Below are 20078 nucleotides of genomic sequence, written 5' to 3'. Positions count from 1 at the left end.
TAATAGTGGTTGGACATTCTAGGACCTGGACTAGGCCTCATGGCTTTCTCTCCTTTGGCACTGTAGCTATGCTGGTTGGCCTGCTCCTTAGTCTTAGTCGTGGGAATACAGCGACGCTAGTAATAGTAGTGAGTGATCTGCCACTTACAATTGAAAGTTCATGCATAAAATGGCAGGAGTTGAGCTGAGCTGTGACAGATTGACAAACGAGTCCAAATATTCTGCAGCGGTGCTCGAGGATTCTGAAGCTTTGTACAAATTGGATCAGTTTCATAGTTCATTGGATTTCTTCTTGTCAAATAGCTTAATAGGCATGGACTGACTCTTTCATGGCAGCCTCCGCACAAAGCCTGTGGTGCTCCATTGTGCTGGTTTTTCCCAGCTGGCCGAAAGAGATCAGGCCTCCTTTGACAACACGAGGTACAGAGCTGTCTATAGGCAGCAGTGTGATGTGGCCTGGCGAAGAAAAGGGAGCACACCTGCTGTGGAAGAGACAGTCAGTAAGCCACAGGCCAGCCCACTAGGCCGAATACATCATTGTGCAAGACCCTGCTTACTTATTGTAGCTGTCAGGTTGGCATTAAACTCGAGTGTTTAAAAGTGCACTTCATCTACATGCCGGGGGAACGGGATGAGTGCTGTTTCTACTGTCGTGATCATCAGGTAAAATAAACACACATTGTTTTGGCTTCTGTTATAATACCTGGAATCTGTGTGAACCTGCAGTACAGTCGCAGTGCATCAGGATATGCAAACAAATAGAGGCAGGTTAAGATTACCATGTATGAGTGAGAGATGAGTATAAGAAATATTCAATTTATAGCAACGGTATGTAACATTTAGTAACATCCATCTGATCTACTGTGGTCTTAAAATGGCTTTAATTGAATGTAGAACTGTCAAAATGCTGGTGTTGGAGTGTTGGCGACATGAAGCGCCTGCATGCATATACCATATACATATACTCTGATGATGATGCTGTGTTTCTCAGCTTGTCCAGAAATGCATGAGTCCTGCATGTGAGTTCAGTGGTGGCTCAAAGCGCTACACTTCTTGACTGTAGGGGGGAGCGTAATTCTAAATAATGAACGCAGGTGAAGCTCAGGTTAAGTGCTGATGCTTTCAGACAGCCATACTGCATGATCCAGTAAAGCAGTTAACATCCTTCAATGCTCTGTGCTAAACAGAAATTCATAAATGGGGTGTGAAAGGCAGGAGCTCCAGTCACAACAACTGGAACAGGGACCAAAGTGACATCTGCCTTTTGGTCATAGGCCCAGAGAATGTGAACACCTGTCCATCACACCGATATAAACTTGTTAGAGTTTTTATTCCCCAAACCATGGGCATTAATATAGATCTGACACTCCTCTTGCTGCTATAACGGCTTCCACCCTTCTTGGGAAGGCTTTTTACAAGACTATGGAGTGTGTCTGTGAGGAATTGTGCCCACTGGTCTGAAGAGCATTTGAGAGATCAGGGTCTGTAATAGCACTTACAGTTGACCGGGGCAGATCTAGCAGGACAGAAGAAATGTCACGAGCTGACTTTTGGCACAGGTGGCATCCTATAACGGTCACTGAGCTCTTCAGCCCTTCAGTTAAAGTTGCAGCACTGCAACACTGTGTTTATTGTTCTCTCTCACTCTCGCGCTCCCTCTCTCTTGCTCTCACTCTGTGCTCCGTGGCTCTACATTTGTACATTAATAAAGTCTAGAAATTGGAACCAAGTCATCTGGATCGGCACATAAGAGAAATGCGGTTATGTGTAAAGTGTTAGAAGTACAGTTACTGCAGCAGTCCAGCATAAATTTAACCTTGTGTTTATCTGGAGTTCAATAAATGCATCCTACAAATACTTGTTTGACATATCAGTTAAATCTTACCACCTGTCTGGTGCTCCCTTTTTAGTTAGCAAAGCTGCCAAAGGTGTCGCCTACTTTCTGACTTTTCTTTTTTTTGTTGTTGTTGTTTTTTGCCCCTGCTGTTATTTTTAAACGCTGTGTGGTTTGCTGCCCTGTCTGCAGTGGAGTAATGTGCAATGAAGACTGACTTCAGGAGTTCATTAATATTGTTGCTCTCTCATCTGCTCTCTTAGCTTCCTCTTTGTTCTTTAACAGTCTGTTTGCTGCTTCAGGGCTTTTGCCTTTTGTTGGTGCTAAACCGCTGTTGTCTGATGTGTGTATGAATACTCCTTCAGATCTGCGCTGAGAGGAATTCATGTTGGTCAGAAGTAGAGCTGGGCAATATGACAATATTTTATCGTATTGTGATAGATTTTGTTATCGAGGTACACAATATGCTTTTATGAGTATCGGCAGTGCTTAAAGATCACTAATAAAACTGCACATTTTATTACAAAGAGTGTAATCAGTCTTATTTAATTCAATGGAGTGCAGCATATTTTGAGTAAAAATCAGTCCTCAGTATAAGAGAGTATTTGGACAGCGGTTTTTAATCATTTTACGCTGTTAGAAATATTGCGATAAATAATCGTATAAAATGTCTAAATATCGTAATATTTATTTATTTTTTATGCTAGATAGACGAGACTGATGTGACGCAAGATTAGCTCCTGAGCCACTCATGTGATTAAAACAGGAAAGTCGGTGCTGTTATCTGTGTCCTGCATCTGCAGGTGCTTAAGGTTGGGTACTCAGGGTGTATGTTTGTTGTTAAACCAAAAATGAACTGATTAGAACTGATGGAGTATGAGATGGGTAATGAGTCGAAACAGTGGTGTAGTACTCTGTAATAGTATAGAATGCAAATAGCAAAGTGATCTCCTTACTGACTTGTGATTAGCAGTGTCTAAACTTAGAGGTATCTTTGAATTATTAGTCAATTCAAACTAGCTTAGGTTTTTCTTGGGTAAATAGCAAAGCACTTTTGTAAGTCGCTCTGGATAAGAGCGTCTGCTAAATGCCTTAAATGTAAATGTTAAATGAATGCCATTCCATACATTTGAGCCTCATTCACCAATACCTTTATTAAAGTTTCTTAAATTTGATAAGATATAATAAATAAGAGAACTCTGCGCGAGTGGGTTTTAAGGACATTTCTTCTTAAGAACAGTTGAATGAGGCCCAGTGACTTTCACATGATCTCTGATTATAAATTAGAATTTCCTTCAAGATTAAAATGTTAAACTCTTGCATATAATCAAATTCTATAACATCAAAATATAGCATGTGTATCAAACGAGGAAAGATTCTAAGGAGAAAAATAGTCTATAAGCCTAAACCTGTTATAAGGGTCAGTGATTTTGATGACACCCCTGACTTGGTCATCATCATACGTCTCTGCTACTTGCGTCCATTAATACCCATGTGTGGGTTTTTGTACGTTTGAATTCATGATATTTCTTTACAATTCGGAAGCAGCTAAGGCAGTAATTTTATAGGTTTTATTAAATATATGTAGCGGAAACACTGAGAGTAACGGCAAGACTAACAATGTTCAGATGAGCTCATCATTGTGGCCAATTATAGATCTCCTGAATTCTCTGTTGGATGGAGTGGAAGCATTTCTGAGGATAGAGACAGTATCTGTTATCAGTATCTGGGTGCAGGGTGGGAAATGTTGATTACAAATTATTATTATTATTATTATTATTATTAGGTTTTTGACCGCTGCTTTTTTTCTGGCACTTCTAGTTCATTTTCCTAGCATGTCAACATATTGTGATACAATTCTGCTCAGGGCAGTCCATCATACACTGTTGCCAGACAACAAGAGCACTTCATAGGTATGCTGCTGTGAGACTGACTGCAGAAACACATGGCAGGTGGGGTGTGATGCTGTGATGTTTTTTGGTTGTTGTTTTTTTTTTCCCCTTCAGCCGAATGGATGGTTATGTTTGTTTGATGGACGGATGAGTGATGCTTGATCGAACCTGCAACCTGCAAGTATAGGTTTGCCTTTCAACAGGGAAGTTGGAACAGTCCAGCCCTTAATCCCCTTAAAAACCGTGGCAAGAACTCTGAATAGTGCTCTGTTGCTGCTTTGCAAGCCTAAAGGGGAAAATAATGCCTCTCAGTGTGAAAAATGGAGAAAAGAAGAGAAAGGCCACTGCTGGAGTTGTCATCCAAAAATATTCTCTCTTGGAGGTTCCTGAAGGGTTCCTGGCCTGGGCAAAAAGCTTTAATTGGGAACACATTCATTGAATGGTCATTTAAGGAGATTCTTCAGTGGCCTCTCGTAAATGAACCCTTTTCTTGTGGGATGTTGGCTTGGCTAGGGAAGGAGGCATTTCATTTAATGAGCATTTAAAGATCTTTCTTGACAAAGACAACAACAAGGGGTGCACTAATATTGAATTCTGAGATTCTGAGAATATTTTTCATGTACTTTTCATATGTCGTGTATAATTGGATGACCATTACAGAGAACCTTTTATTTCTGTAGGCTAAAATGAGTAGAATGCAGCTGTTTTAGTGCAGTAGTCCAGCATAGACGTTCAACAGAAATAATGCTATTGGCAAAAAAAAAAAAAAAGTTTTGTTGATTAAAAATAGGTGTAGAAACCCTCTATAGGAGCCAAGTCTAAATACACAAGTTCAGTGTATTTTCTGATTTAAAACATGGTTTATACTTTCGTGAATACGGTAATCATGCATTACAGTGTGCACAAGTGTGCTCCCTTAGTCAGTTAGATCAACGGCAAATCATGTCATTTGCCCAGGGGTGCCCAAACATTTGCATAAGACTGTAAATCATCAAATATCAGTTTGTCACTCGGGGGGGGGGTCTCAGTGGTCTAGTGCGGTACCGCTATGGCCTGGGGGTTGCGAGTTAAAATCCAGAGCCATGGCGTTTTGCCATCAGTCTTGGCTGAGCTCTCTCCAAGTGGATAGATGACGTTCTCTCTCTCGCTCTCACACTCTCGCTTGCTCTCTCGTTCGCTCGCTCTCTTTCTCTCTCTTTCTTTCTTTCTCATTCTTAAAGCGATGCGGGCGTCTGTTAGCTGGTGTGGTGGAACTGGACCTGGCGCTTTCCTCCGAGCATGTTGGCTGCCTGGCTTTGCATGTAGCGGATAGCATGTTGCTAGTGCTATGGGGAGATGGGATAGTGCAAATAGGTGGGTAAATTGGCAGTACTATACTAAGGGTGAAAATGTAGTAGTCAGAGTAGTAATATTAATAATATTAATAGTGATCATAAAACGATAGTTCTAAATGTTTTGGAAATGTTCCTTAATCTAATAAATGTGTACACAGATATGGTGGTATCAGTGTAGACCGCAGTGTAACCTCGCATTGCCTCTCTTTCTTTGTCGGGTTCAGTGTAGTCCTGAGCTCTGGCTGATGTGCAGACAGCAGACTGTTGATTGGTTGCTAGCAACAGAGCGCAGGTGTCACTGAGGTTACCACTCCTTACTTCCTCTCCCAGGCGTTCTTACTCTCCCTTGTTTACTCACGCTCTCGCTCTCACGCTCCGTCTCTCTCTCGCTCTCACTCTCTCTCCTCCCTCAGTACCTTTTGCTTTCTCTCTCGCAAAGAGAGACATGCGCATGCGCACGCACATACAGCATGCCAAAACCTCTCAAAGGTGAACGGTCATGATTGCGACAGTGGAGGGAGGCAGGTCCACGGTTGTTACGTCACTTGGAAGCAGGGAGGTCTCTTCAGGTAAAGGTTGTGTTCTTTATTTATTTATTCAATTATTTTATTTATTTATTTATTTATTTATTTTTATTCCTGCTGATAGGCCTTCTATTAGCTGGTTTTCAGGCCATTGTTTCTTTGTCTTGTTGGGATGTGTGGCTCGCTCTCATCTTAGCAACAGGTGATTGGCTCCCTGAGGCTGTTGCTAAGGGTTGAAGCTTTGGGCCCCACCCAAGCACTCAGCCTGCTCGTGTCCCACAGTGCCTCGTGCTCACTCCCCAACCCTTTCATTCAGCAGCAGGTGTTGAATGAAACTGATAGGCTGCCAAAGACTTGTCTGTTTGGCACTGAAATGATCATTAGCTCCTAATGTGATTTGGTGGGACGGGGCTAATCAATAACGGGCATCGAGTTAGTCTGTGAGATGAAGCATACTGATTGTGATTTGATCTGATCTGGAATAACATTTTTTTTTTTTATCTCCGTTGGCTGTTCTCTTCAGACGGCAGCCTCCACAGGTGCTATTTGGTAGATGGTTGTTTCCTAAATTGAGCTGAAGCAGAGCTGTGAAACACTTGTGATGTGCGTTACACCAAGTAAGCTGCTCTGCCTGTTGTCGTATGCTCGCGCTGCTTGTTAGCTGATGTGTGGTAACGAGGTTTTCTGTGATGCGTAAATTACCTCGACAGGCTCTTCCTGCCCACTGCTTTCTGTTCACCTGTTTGCCTGTCTGGCTCTTGTCTGCTGCTGCAGGCTCCCACACTTTCACAGTCAGAGAATGCGGCGAGCGGCTAGAAAGGCTAGTTCCACTCTTCATCTTGACAAGACTATAACTAGAAATCCACAGGGAGTCGAGCGCAAGTCGACGGCTAGAAAAAACCCTTTTCTTTTTCTTTCCCTGATGCCATGTTTATCTTAAAAGCAAGGTGAGCCATCTCCCTCAATGCAGCCAATAGATCCCATCTAAAGCGACTGGTCCTCAGCTACGAGTTAACACACACATTGTTCTGCCTTTTGAGAGAAGAAGAATCCTTGGCACATTTCTGCAGTGCAGGAGCCTGGTCTCGCTGGCTTCATGACTGTGGAAATGCTGTTGTTTTTGCTCATTTCCTCACGTGGTTTCTGGCTCTTGAAGGCTTGTCCTTGTGCTGGCTTCCCTGAGTAAGAGGCCTTTGGCTTGACGACTTTATTTGGATGACTCGTTTGTCTCGTTTCCTCCTGAGGTATTAACCTGCACCCTTTGTGGGGGGGGTTTCCATAGCATTTGGTTCACAGGAGACGTGTGGTTAGCAGTTGTGTAATCCTTGAGAGTGGTTTATTTTTGTGAGCGTGTTTGCAGCACGTCGTTCAATAGCCTGGCATGAACTCCTCGCTCCCCGACCCGCCACCCCCAACTGTAAGGCTCAGGGTTTGGCGTCTCCACACCTACTAATTTAGCACCTCAAATGTGGTCAGCAGAGCAGCTTCCAGAGGCCAAGCGAACTCAAATTACAGAGAGCTTTTGGTTTCCATGAATCAGATTTTCAGTGGCTCCTGCTCTCTAATTATAGGTCAGGCCAGTTTGTTGCCCGATTTGTTTTATGACTCGGAGGTATTGCTGTACTCGGAGCGCTGTGGTCTTTGGCCAACTAGGGCTCAACACAAACGAACCAGCTACTCGCCAAAACTGGCAAAGCAGCCTTGAACGTTCTCAAAAGAACTGTTTAATGAAAAAGACTAGGTTCCACAGGAGCGTTCGGGATTGGCCGGGATGGGTTGGGGTATCTCAGGGGTTTGCTTCTTTAGGTTTACGCCCAAGCTATAGGCCTAAAGCAGCCTTTTACTACCATTCAGCTGCAGTCATACAGACTGTCCAAATAATCACATACTCGGACTGTGTCACGGTGTTAAGTAATCTCTGGTTTCTGATACTGTATCTCTTACTGTAATCTAGAAAGTGGACAAAAGTATTTGACATGGCATGAAGCCTGATTTCTGCCTGTGTTTCCATACGCAGGTCATTCCTTTACATTTTCCAATATGAGCCTTTTTTTTTCCTTCAGATCTGACTTTTCATTGGAACAATTTGGTCAACATCTGGTCTTGATTTAGGCTCACTTTCGACTAAATCGTTACATTTCCCTGTTTTTTAGCATTACTACAGACTCTTATAATCACCATGGGCTGCCTTAAAAACAAGCAAGCTCGTTGGCTAGATTTCCGCACATTCCTCCCTCGTTTCTGAACCACTGGAGGAAGGCTTTGCTTGTGCACTTGACACCTTTCGGTTATCTGAGTACACGGAGTCAGAACCGACCCCCTAAAGCCGTCTGTTTTGGCTAGCTGTGCGAAAATGTTTTGGTTTAATGGTCAAAGAAGTGGTTTTCTCCTCCCCGGTTTGTTTTCCAGCCGTCAACTGGCTTTCAGGCACTGTTTTTACATGTGCTGGAATGTTGGAACAAAAGCAAAGCAGCGTTTTAGCCGCCTTCGTCCTCGGAGCCGACCCCTGTAGCATTGTTTTATTCAGGATACGAGTCTGACGGGAGGATGTTTTAAAGTCCTCTAAACACCATTTCCCCCCTGCTTCTGCTCGGGTTTCTCTCGCCTTTTAAAACCTTTAGTGGCCTATTGCTTATGCAGCTCAGATTAACAACATTAACCTGGAAGGCTGTTTGGAGTGGAGCCTTTCTAAACATAGCATGACATTAGTTAAACTCTGCCAACACACATCGGGAGGAAGTTGAATGAGCGAGTTTGATTAATAGCTGGTCTGCTTTGCTGAGAGGTGTCTGCCATTTTGGCTAATCTTAGCCCTGTCTTGAAGATTTCACCAAGGTGATTCATCAGATAGCAGCTAGAATATAACCTTTACCTGCTCATGTAGTGGTTTTTTGCAGAGTAGTCGGATACAGAGACCTAATATCACAATTTCTACACATTAGAAATGGAAGAAAATGATTAATGATTATGATTAAGTGAGCATTTTACCTCGATTAAGATTGACCAACCATTATATAAGCTGCCCGAGTTGCTCAGTTGGTTCGTTGTTGGAGTTCACTCAATGATGCCTCTATGTCGCGGACTGGAAGGGTCACACGGGGGTCACGCTGTAGCATGTTTTTTACAGGACACTACATAAACACACAGCGGGGAAAGTACGAACTAAATTTTCAATATTAAATTGACCTGGAAAAAATGATGTTGATTAGAGGTTCGGAATTGGTTTTGATTATTGACGTAGTAATAATTCATCTACTGCAGTCATGCTGAGAAAGCACAGTAGCCACACGAGCCACAGTAGTTTGATGAATGCTCCACCTGGAAACCTAAAGCTGCAAGCCATTAGCAAGTAAGCAACATGCCATGCTCAGCTTAGCTCAGGCACATTGGCATCTGACTATGGCGAGTGCTGATGACGCACAGGAGCTAGAAAAACCGCCTACCTCTTTCAGATCAACAAACCACATCTGTGCATCATTTCTTTATGGTGAGACCTGAGATCTGATCTCTGATTTGCTAATAAAGCAGAACACCCAAGGTTTCATTCACTTTGCATTGTTAACTGCTTGCATAAAAGCTTACGGTAACATGTAAAGAAGAGCCTGTGGATATAAAGACATTGGATACAATGCTTATTTGTTAGTTTTTAAAATTTTCTGTTGTGAATTATAGCATGCCGATATCAGTATTGCGATATTACATCATAGGGACTGTATTGTCCCCCGTCCCCCAACACACCATGGGTTCAGCTTTGGCTGTATTATTATTATTATTATTATTATTATTATTACATAGATTGAAAGCTGACACACCCTTCTGTGTTTAATTTTAAACAGCCCAAGGTTTTATGGTTATTAGCGCCAACAATATTTTGGTGGCCTAGTAAAGCTTTCAAACCCACCCACTTCCTTGGGCATGTTAATAAGGGCAACACTCAGCAATTTGGCTTCCTATTGGTCTGCTTTTATTTCTGGCTTTTTATTTCTTTTGTTTCATAGTGGTAAAGCATGTGGTCTCTCAGTTTTAACATGTGGACACTGGTTAAGCAGATGTGCCCCCCACCCACTCCCTCTGGAGCTGTGTAGTGGTTAAGAGAAACATGTGACCTGACCTGAACTCTTCTGGCTGACCAGGGCCTGACTCGAACTCCCAAGAGGGGTCAAATGACCCTTTTCAAAGCTTTTGCCCTTCAGCGCAGGGCACTGGAAAGGTGAGCTCATGCAGCAGTGCATGTCTGGAATAGTCCTGAACTTGAAATGATTTTTCCGTTGTGGAGAAGAGGGTGTGGGGACCTACAGGAATGTTCTCAATGGAGTCAAAGCTGGAACACCCACCTCTTAGCCAAAGTCTATTTTTCCCTTACCATTGGGGAAGATTCCTTTCGGGTTATACCCCCCTCTCAGCTTCCGGACTTTTCCAGGTCTGCTCTTTCCCCTTTTGAAAGGTTTGGAGAGATCAGTTTCTGGTGGTGAAACACTATCCTATGGGGTTTCAGGGCTCTGTACCCCACAGAGCTAGGAGTGGTAGTTTTGATGTTTTCCAGACTTGAGGAGGAGTGTTGAAATCCTAATGATTGGTGCCTCAAACAGGCAATCAGGAATTTAGGGTCGTCACTGCCAGTTAGATTAGTGATCTTAACATGAGTAATGCAATGAGTCATTTTGACACACTCATAATTTACATTTTTCAAAACGCTCTTTCTGCAGTAACCTGAGTGGCCGCTGTTTCTCCTGTTTTCTGATCTTACAAACTGAAACTGAACAGATTTTATGGTTTCTACTACCAAACTACCAAACTGTGCTTTGAATGATCGTATGAATTCCCCAAAAACACAGTGTATCCAACAAAAAAAAGAGAAAAAGAAAAAAGCCTTGTACCAGTAGGAAAGTTTAAAATATGTATTATCATGCAAATTACTAACCAGTCACTGTCCAGAAGGAAATTAAAAAATTGAGTAATTAGGCTTATTCCTGCATCCTGACAGCTCTGGAGAGAAGTAGCCTCTAGCTTCTTTACAAAGGCTCAGTCCGTGCTTGAATTCTCTGTTGACTTACGACTAATGTATGAGTATGTCTTCCAACAGACAGTCAACCAAGGTTAATAGTGTTTACCTAGAAAAGTATTTGGTCAGGGTGTGGTGTATATGGTATGATATGGAAGTCTGTTTGCCCAGGAAAGGTGTGAAGTGCCGCAGTTTTCTCACTTGTGACTTGTAGATCCATGTGGAGAACAGAGAGCTGACCTTCGGCATTTAAATACAGCAGTGCTCGCTTACAGCCTGGAGCTACACAGGAAATCTAATAAATATCAGGACTATCAGAACTGAGGCATAATTGCAGTAATCCAGGAGAACTAGTGCTATACAGAAATACAGAATATCCACAGATTAGCATAATTCAGTGCAGTAATTTAGCACTCTGTACAGTAGACACAGTCAGCAGCTTATTGTGCGTGCTTCTTAACACACCACACTTTGGTGCTGGTCCATGCCCTTGACCCTCGATGACTTTGGTAAGGTCAGGAATGCTGAGACAGTAGCTAGATAGCTGTTTGAATGAAGCCGGGGTTTCACAGTGCAATTTTGCCCCAGTTTCAGCCCCAATTCTCAGTCAGGTTGAGTCTGTGCTGGTTTGGTTGGCTTCAGTCATCAGATTGTTTAAGAGCTGACAAATCAGATCAGTCAGAACATATATTTTTTAAACCTGAGCGTCATCTAATAGTGCATACAAAAAGTGCCGTTTTCAGGCAGTTGTTAGGCAGTTAATTATGTTAAATTTACATTCTACTATATGTGTACTACGTACTGCGTAAACCGCAGCATCATTTAAGATAAAAAATGTCTTTGTATAAGAAACCAGCATCCATCTTATACGTAGTGTAGCCTCCAATACGTGCTGTGCTACTAAACTCCAACTGTAGTCTGTACAGACCATGCTAATCTTTTCCCCCAAAGGCTTTTTCACGCTTGTTTTTGTGTAGGGTTAGCGCAAATGGCGGCGTCAATCTGCATCTCCTGGGTAACGCAAGGCACATGTGTTTTGGGACGTGTTCGGTTTCAGTCCAGCAACAGGTTGAAGTCGTGTAGTGGGTGATCCCTAGTCAAGTAGTGTGCAATGGACGTTTTTGTAAAAGTCCATGTGTGGAAGTGTGAGAGACCCAGTGATTTATAATCCGCTGTGACTTTAAAAGTCCTGTAGTGCATCCAAGGCTTTAGTTACTTGCAGTAAGAGAGCGTTTATGCTTGTCAGCATTTCTCAGCTATTTCAACCTTTCCGTGCTTCGAAAAAGCCAAAAGTCCAGCCTTGAGAACCACAACCTGTCAGATTTGATTGGTGAGTTATGTGTTTTAATCCTCTGATTAACCCACTGAATCTTCCCACATTCCAACCTCAAGAGTAAAATGGTCTAATTCAAGTTAAACCTCTGTGGGAGAGTATTGTGTGCAAATGAAATCGAATTTACCACACATTACTCATACTGTCAGCTGCCTGTGTGTTCTACATCCCAATCCTCAGGGCAAACAATGGCGAGCAGTGCTGGGTTCGACAGACGTCAGTAGTATTAACTTGATGTTTCTTTGATTAAGTCGATGTAGCCCTTCAAGGACGATGCAGAACGTCCTGCCTGTTGGCCGCTTACGGGACTTGTCACCCATCCAGATCATAAGCCGCCTTTTGGCTTCGAATGTCAGTTGTTTGAAAATCTCAATTGTGTGTTAACCACAAAGCAGGGCTTTAGAGATCCAGGGTGTGGATGAAGTGCAAGGCCAGTGTACGCAAACTTGGCAAAACTGAGGCTGCTTGAAGAAAAACTAGCTCTGAACCACTAATGGTGTGTTTAAAACCACAAAGGAGAAACCGAGCCAGGAAGCGGACTTTGTTTTCGTTGAGCGCTGCTGTCGCTCCCGCTACGGTTCTGTATTAATTTAGCTCTCGTTTCCAGTGCCTGTTCTCCAGCTGTTCCCCCGTATACTGCCTTTGGCTGTGCATCTGTAAGCACGCAGTGACTTTGGGTTTCGGTGGTATGTCTCTTCCAGAGCACACTCTCTTATGGTTAGTGTGTGGTGGTCTTTCCTAACTGTTGTTAGCATTGGTTTTTGGTTTGGAACAATCTAGCTTTTTTGCTCTGCAAGCACCGTGCTTTTGATTGTAGGAGGTCCGTGCTGTTACTGTTCGCAGGTCCACTTTGTTTTTACTGGCAGTTTAATGTAGCATATCGCATAACTGCCAAATGCGCTCAGCAGCTCCACTCAGGGTTTTTTTTTTTTTTTCCCTGCATTTATTTCACAAGCCTTGCCTGCAGCCAAGTATTTCACATGACCTTTTCCGCTGCCCTCCACTATTGAAACAGCTTGTAATAGTACCTATGCAAACACTACTTGAAAGAAGTACTCCAAGGGACAGGTGTTTGAATGAGCACTGTTGGCCTAATCTCTCGACAATTCCGTCCGATACTCCATCTCAAGTTCCTTTTCTGTATTTTATGCAACAATTAAAACGAATGTAACAGCTTTATTGCAGATGGATTGAATGGGCTCCTCTGATTTCTGTAAGCTGAGAATCACACCAATTCCATTTCCATTCTCTCTCCAGCTCTCTCTGTGTCTGTTCTGAAACAAGCCAATTTGGATACGTGTGCTCTTCTTCAGCATGGGTGTAGTAGTGTTAACAGGTCAGGGGCTCAGCGGTCTAATGCGCTGCCACTGTAGGCCGCGAGTTTGAATCCTGAGCCAATGCCGCTTTGCCATCAGCGGCCGGAGTCTAGGTGAGTGTATTTGACCATGCTAATTGGCTGTGTTAAGTCCTTGCGTTGTGTCTAGTGTTGGGAGCATTGCTAGTTATACAATTATACACTGCAACCCTTTATCTGTGCTTCCACCAAAAGCGGTGTCTGGGAATGCAAGCTACAAATGGCTTTATTGTCCATGCATTGGTTAAAAGAGCTTCATGTAGACAAAGTTTAAGGATAGCTTTTTAAATGGGCTATTCCTGACTGTTACTCGTGTTTTTTGATTTAGCTAGCTAGCTTTGTTAGTAGTTTTGTTACCGGATCGAGTAGTAGCTAGCTGCTTGTTATGGGTTATGCACTTTCTTTCTCTAAAGTAGCTGTTTGTTGAGATGTTTGTTGTAGATTTAGAGAAAACACTATATAATACTGCATCTTGTGCTGTTTCTGACACGAAGGCCATGTGTTAACTGTATCAGTCGTGAAATGGGCATCACCCTTCCAAATAGTCCAAAGTGTCCATCCCATTTTTGACTAGCTGGAGAATTACTGGGAACACCCTCCACCTCGCTGTGGACAAAAAAGCTGCTGGAGAATGACTGCTGCCTGCTGTTGTTCAACAAGATTAACATTATGCAGCTCCATCCCTCAGCTTCACTGAAACCTTTGTGCCTTTAAGGAATAGAGAGCCCTGCAGGGATTGGTGGTGAGGCGAACAGAGCGGGTATAGGAAAGTGAAGTGTGTGGATCTGCACATGCCTCACTAGCGGTGCTGTTGTGAACATATCCATACTGTGAACATGTAGTTGGAAAAATGAGAGAGTAGGTTATGTAATGTAGGGACAGTGGTGCCAGGGTTGCAGATTCGACACCCTGGATATGTTAAAAGTGGATTTTGTGTGGTTGTGTGTAGACTAATATATATATATATATATATATATATATATATATATATATATATATATATATATATATAGATATATAGATAGATAGATAGATAGACACTATATATAGATAACATATATCTCAAAGCAAGCTAAGAACTCTAATGACAAATAGAAAAAACATAATAGTAATTTTGGAGCATTTATGTTGGCCCATTCATTACGGTATGCTTAGATAAGTATATTGTGCATCATACCTAAATTTATTAATCAGTTATAGTCATATTGCCCATATATGTGTATATGTATGTATGTGTGTGTGTATATGTGTGTATATATATATATATGTATGATGTATGTATGTGTATGTGTGTGTGTGTATATAAAATGTCAAAGTACTAATATAAGGTTACATATTAGCAAAGTTTTCGCAACACTCAGTCATGCTCGGCAGTGTATTTATATGGTGCACATGATCCTTCTGACTGTTCGAATTACTGATTGCAGTATCGCAGCTTTGTCACAACATGATGGGAAGGCAAGAGGAAATGGAAGGCATAATGATTTGAGGAGTTCATAAATCAAATAAAAGTCGATTGTATAATAATTTGCTTTTTAATGGTCAGGTTTGGTTTTGATTCTCTTGATTGTTCAAGGCTGAGAATTCTGATTAGTTTCATGTTGTGCTCCTTTATATTTAGGCACCACATAAATTATACCGCATATGTTGTTAAATGTCACAATTTAGCTTCTTTTGTGTGTGTGTGTGTGTGTGTGTGTGTATGTCTGTGTGGGCCACCTCTCCTTTTGCAAGTGCAGGCATCTGTTTAGGCACCATGGGCTCAATAATATCCTTGACTGTAAGAGCCTCATGAGGTGTTCTCAGAAATCCTCCGTCTGTTGAGCGCACCAGCTGCCTCATCAATTACAGACCTCTTCTCTCATCTCAATACAGCTGGGAGCTTGTTGCTTCTGGTGAAAAAGCAGCCAGTCACCAACAACCCCCCCCCCCAAAAAAAAGAAAGCTGCTGCCTCTCTTGCTGCATGCCTCATTATTAGCACCCCTCCTCTGCCTTCTCTTACACAAATGTGCTCAGTGGATCTGATGGGCAATCGAGCGGCAAATTGCTGCAGTATCTGTTGTTGTGCTGTCCTAACACTGCTGACCGGCATGCTTTGTCACATTGTTGTGATCTCGTCATTGATGAGCCACATGTACTGTCATTTCCTCCACGCGTCCCCCCCCACCCCACCCCCCACCCCTTCCATGGCTTCACCCGGAGTACCTTGAATATCTACACAGCTGTACACCACCAAAGACTTCTCTATCTGACAGTTCCTGGCCTGGCTTTGACACTTTATTAATAACATCATTACCGTATCGATTTTCTTGATGACACTCCAGAATTTCACGTACTCTCTGAGCAACAAGGCTTCTGTATAGTGAATTGTGAAACCCTTTTTGGTGCTACGTAGAACCGTCATACACACCAAGAGGTTTTCCTTTTATATGAAGGACCATTCAACCAGAGAAGGAACCATTTGTGCATTCATGGTTCCACTCGACATTGATTTTACCTGAAGAGCCATGGAAGGAGACCCTTTTTAAAAGACTATACACCGATCTGCCATAACATTAGCACCATATATCTATTAAGCGGCAAGTGATCAGTCGATTCTTGAAGGTGATGAAGGCTGTTAAAAGCAGGACAAATGGGCAGGCAGAAGAATTTGCGATACATTATCAAGAGCCAAATTGTGATGGCTAGGCCACTGGTTCAGAACATCTCCACAACGACAGGCCTTGTGGGGTGTTTCCAGTATGCAGTGGTCAGCACCCACCAAAAGTGGTCTAAGAAAGGACACCCCGTGAACGGGCACCTAAAGCTCATTGATCTATGCAACCCATGGAGCCCCCCCACAACATACGGGATGTTGAGGATCTGCTGCCTGAGACCACAGGACTCCTTAAGAGGTCTTGTGGAGTGCATTGCCGTGAATGGTCAGATTTGTTGTGGCGGCAGAAGGGGGGCCTACTTAAAATTGGGCTGGTGGTGCTAATGCTATGGCTCATCTGTGTATGTAGGGCTGGGTTTTTTTATGAATAACCAACTAATTATAGTATTAAAAATACTGTAGATGTAGAATATGAATTAAATTTGATTTCATAATCATGGCCACCCTATAAATGTGTCATTTGTCCATTTATGGCTTTAAGTGTTAACATGTCCACTCCATCTATATTGCGGATGTAAGAGCAGTACAGCTTAGAAGCCTGCAGTTGTAGACAGTGCTTTTTGAAATGCTGACTCTGTTACTTACTCTGAACTGCACTAAAAGAGTCAGACTACCCATAAGGTACAGTCTGTTCTCAAAGAAACAGGCTTTTACATTTATGGCATTTAGCTCAGTGGCAGGTAGTGGTGTTATCCGTTGCGCCACACCAACCACACATGATGTGAAGTAATGTGCTGCTAAGGTTCAGTAGGTAGCTGAAGAGGGACATTTTCAGTTTCACCTTTACCATCATGTTCTTCACTTGAGGTATCTGTGACGGATGCCGAACGGTTGTAGGGCTCTTGAGCCATCTTTCAGAGACGCTGAGAGAAATGGAAAGCTGCAGTTCAGGGATCAGGCTGTTACTTGCATTAACTTGTTCTGAGGAAGTGTCTGGAATCTAAGACAGATCCGTGCTGTCATGTCCAGACTTGGAAAAGGCCATCCGTGGAGTCAAATTTTATGCTTACTCGGGAATGACCCTGTTCTCTGCTGCAGCGCTCCTCTCCATCTGCTGCTACAGCTCTAGAGGATCTGCGCTGACGTAGTAAATATCAGGCACATCATGGTAATGCTCTTAAATATGAAATATTAAATCGGAGATTGAGCTCCATCAAACCTAGGAATGATGTCAAGAACCTGTGGATGCATGTCTGGAATAGGCTTGAGTCAGTGTTCGTTACAGAGTGCGGGCTTTATTCTGTCCTTATGTAGACCTCTAAATAAACAGCCGAAAGCTTCATCTTGACTGAGGAATCCTGCATGGCTGCCCTTGAAATCTCAAGAGCAGGACCTGAGACTATACCTGTTATGTTTCGAGCAGTTATCTGTGAGTCCTATTATAGAGATATTGCTCTACAGATGGTACAAGTGACCTCTTCACCTTTTATTGCAGGCTCTCTGGAAAATTAAATTATCATGTAGAAAATGTGATCTCCCCCTAGGCTAGCACAGATTTCCTTTCCAGTGTGAAATACGAAAGGGGGTTGGGTGGGTGGGGGTGTGTGTATATAAATGTGTGTGTGCACGCTTCTCACGGCTCTGTATTTGATTCAGAGGCTAAGGAGATCTCTCAGTCAAAGCCTAATGTAAGCAGAGTCATTAAAACCTCTAATTAGATTATCAAATTGACTCCCCAATGCAGAATAAGCACCAACATTTGTGAAATCCAAATAAAACGGGGGATGGGGAGACAGCTGTAGAGGCTTTTTACCTTGCTAGCTTATGTTGTAATCATGCTGTACACTTAAGCATTGTCTGCCGTGAATAATAATTACAGAGTGCTAACGATGCCATCAGGGCTGAATAAATCTAAGGTAATGCACAAGGCCGTGTCTGCGTTTGACTTTGAAATGTCACCCTTAGCAGTTGCATAATGGCTAGAGAATAGGGGAAGCCTGGTGATGGAGCCTAACGTTGCCTCAGTGTTGCTTAATGTTGCGTATTTGACTGGTTTTAATTTCATAGCTTGTGTCCTTGTGTGTTCTCTGTGAGAAGGGGTGAGAACACAACCATTGCTGTTGTCCGATTATAGCAAACATTGTTGTGCAGTCACATTTCTGTGGTTGTCCGTAGTAGATACAGTGGTAGGCTACATTAGCCTTTGCCTGCAGTTTTGTCATTTGTTCCCTGAAGTCCTAACAGTAGCCATTCCCCTTTTTTCCCCTCCTACAGATGGAGTCACCAGTCTCCACACCGGCTCCCCCACCTCTTCACCTCCTGGCTCCGGTTGGCAGCAGTGAGATATCTTCGCCATGTGAGCAGATCATGGTCCGTACGCGCTCCGTGGCAGTCAACACAACAGATGTGGCTCTGGCCACGGAGCCTGAATGTCTAGGCCCGTGTGAGCCTGGCACCAGCGTCAACCTGGAAGGCATTGTCTGGCAAGAAACGGAAGATGGTAAGAACTTCATGAGATTTCAGTGGTTCATCCAGTTGTATCTCTGGATTAGGGCTTTACCGATATGACGCTCGTCAGAGAAAAATCTATAACTAATTTATAGCCTTTCAGATGCAGGTCATCATTATTTAATAATTTCATCATGTGTAAGTAAAGACCGGTGTTAAACCATCTGTTGGGGCCTGTTTAATTTTTGATTATATAAAATGCTGCCGTCCAGTATTTACTGTTATCCCAATGTTTAGTTTCTCATGTCCAGGCTTCTGTAACATGGTAGGATTGGAGTGCAGACAATGTGCAGGCTTTAAAGAAAGGGTTTGGGTTGTTACACAGCCCTTTGTCCTCCCATAACAGTGGAGGCTTTTAATCTGGGGCAAGAGAGGCCGACAGTTACTGCAGTGCCAACTTGGCTTTGACAGAAGTGCTGCCTTTTTCGCCGTTTTCTGTGGCGGCAACAACCAGGCAGTATGTCCGCAAAACCTGCAGCCGTGCTGTGCTGCTTTTCATCCTCCATTTCATGCTGATAGGTAACTGGAAGAAAACCTCCACTAGACTCCACTGTGTTGCGTCACATGCATGCTCAAACATGATTCCACTGCAGGGGTGTTAATTTGCTTCAACTCTGAGAGAGGCTGAGATGGGCGCTAACAGTAATGAAAGCGTAAACAGTGTTGTTTACAGTCAGCCTCCAGCATGGGGTTTTGGAAGGCCGCAAACGAGGGCTGCTGCGAGCAGCCCACTCCCGATTTCCAGTGGAGGTTTGCTTCTAGCTGCCGCTCTGCAATCAGTTTCATGTTTTTTTTTGTTGTTGTTGTTGTGCTTCATGTTATGGTTAAGATTAGAAATGAGTATGGGGAGCCAGCTTTTAAATTAGAGAGCCAAAATAGGATTCCCACGCATCCTAGGAATTCAGAGACCACTAAATATTGTGATACATTTCATGTAATGTGATGAACGTATTTAAATATTGTGATATAAAATGTTTACCGTAGTGAGTATAAGGTGCATGGACATTTTACATGCCATGACCATATATGCAAAAGTATAGAATATATAAATAAGATTAATAAGGGGCAGAGAAATTAACATGCTTTGACGTGGGTCAGGGGGTGGGTGAGGGGGTTAGTTTAGTCTCTGTGAGTTTAAAAGTCTGACTGCTTGTGGGGCAAAGCTATTGCAGAACCGCGCGTGACCGCACAGATGCTCCTGTACCTTTTGCCGGACAGCGGCAGTGAAAAAAGTCCATGTGAGGGATGAGTGGGCTCCTTCACATTGCTGATGACCATATTGCCAAGCCCTACTACATATATTACACTGCCATCATGTCTTTGTGTTTAATGTTATATATGGATACGTATGACACTACTCAGTGTACAAATACTTGCCGCTGATGAATAGGACATTAACACTCTTGTTAATCGTAAGAAACAACTGTTTTTCGTAGCTAGCTTCAGTCGGCTCAACTGGGCCAGGCTCCCAAATTGATGACGGATGTACAAATAAAGAGGATGCAAGGCACTGTTTATGCACATTTATCAGCAATGAGGCATAGAAAAAAATGTTTGCTGTGTTCATGACTTATCTAACATGCAGCTTGACTTTCTTTCTGGATGAGACCCGTATACACGTATCTGGATATTTTTGAAAACACAGGTTTGTCCATTTCATCTCAAGCAGTGTTTCTGAAAATCTCTCTGTCCACATGACA

At 42.9% G+C, this 20078-nt stretch overlaps 1 protein-coding gene across 2 annotated transcripts in view; it reads left to right on the top strand.

The window, feature by feature from the left end:
* Positions 1 to 20078, top strand: part of znf609a (zinc finger protein 609a) — a 116841-nt gene that overhangs the window by 76109 nt on the left and 20654 nt on the right. For both annotated transcript variants that reach the window (XM_072672231.1, XM_072672232.1), the window contains exon 3: positions 18145 to 18370. In XM_072672231.1, coding sequence (XP_072528332.1) covers positions 18145 to 18370 — 226 coding nt within the window. The remainder of the gene's footprint in view (positions 1 to 18144; positions 18371 to 20078) is intronic.

The sequence above is a fragment of the Salminus brasiliensis genome, chromosome 2 (genome assembly GCF_030463535.1).
Source record: "Salminus brasiliensis chromosome 2, fSalBra1.hap2, whole genome shotgun sequence".
NCBI classification, from domain to species: Eukaryota; Metazoa; Chordata; class Actinopteri; order Characiformes; family Bryconidae; genus Salminus; species Salminus brasiliensis.
This window is presented reverse-complemented; position numbering and strand designations above follow the sequence as displayed.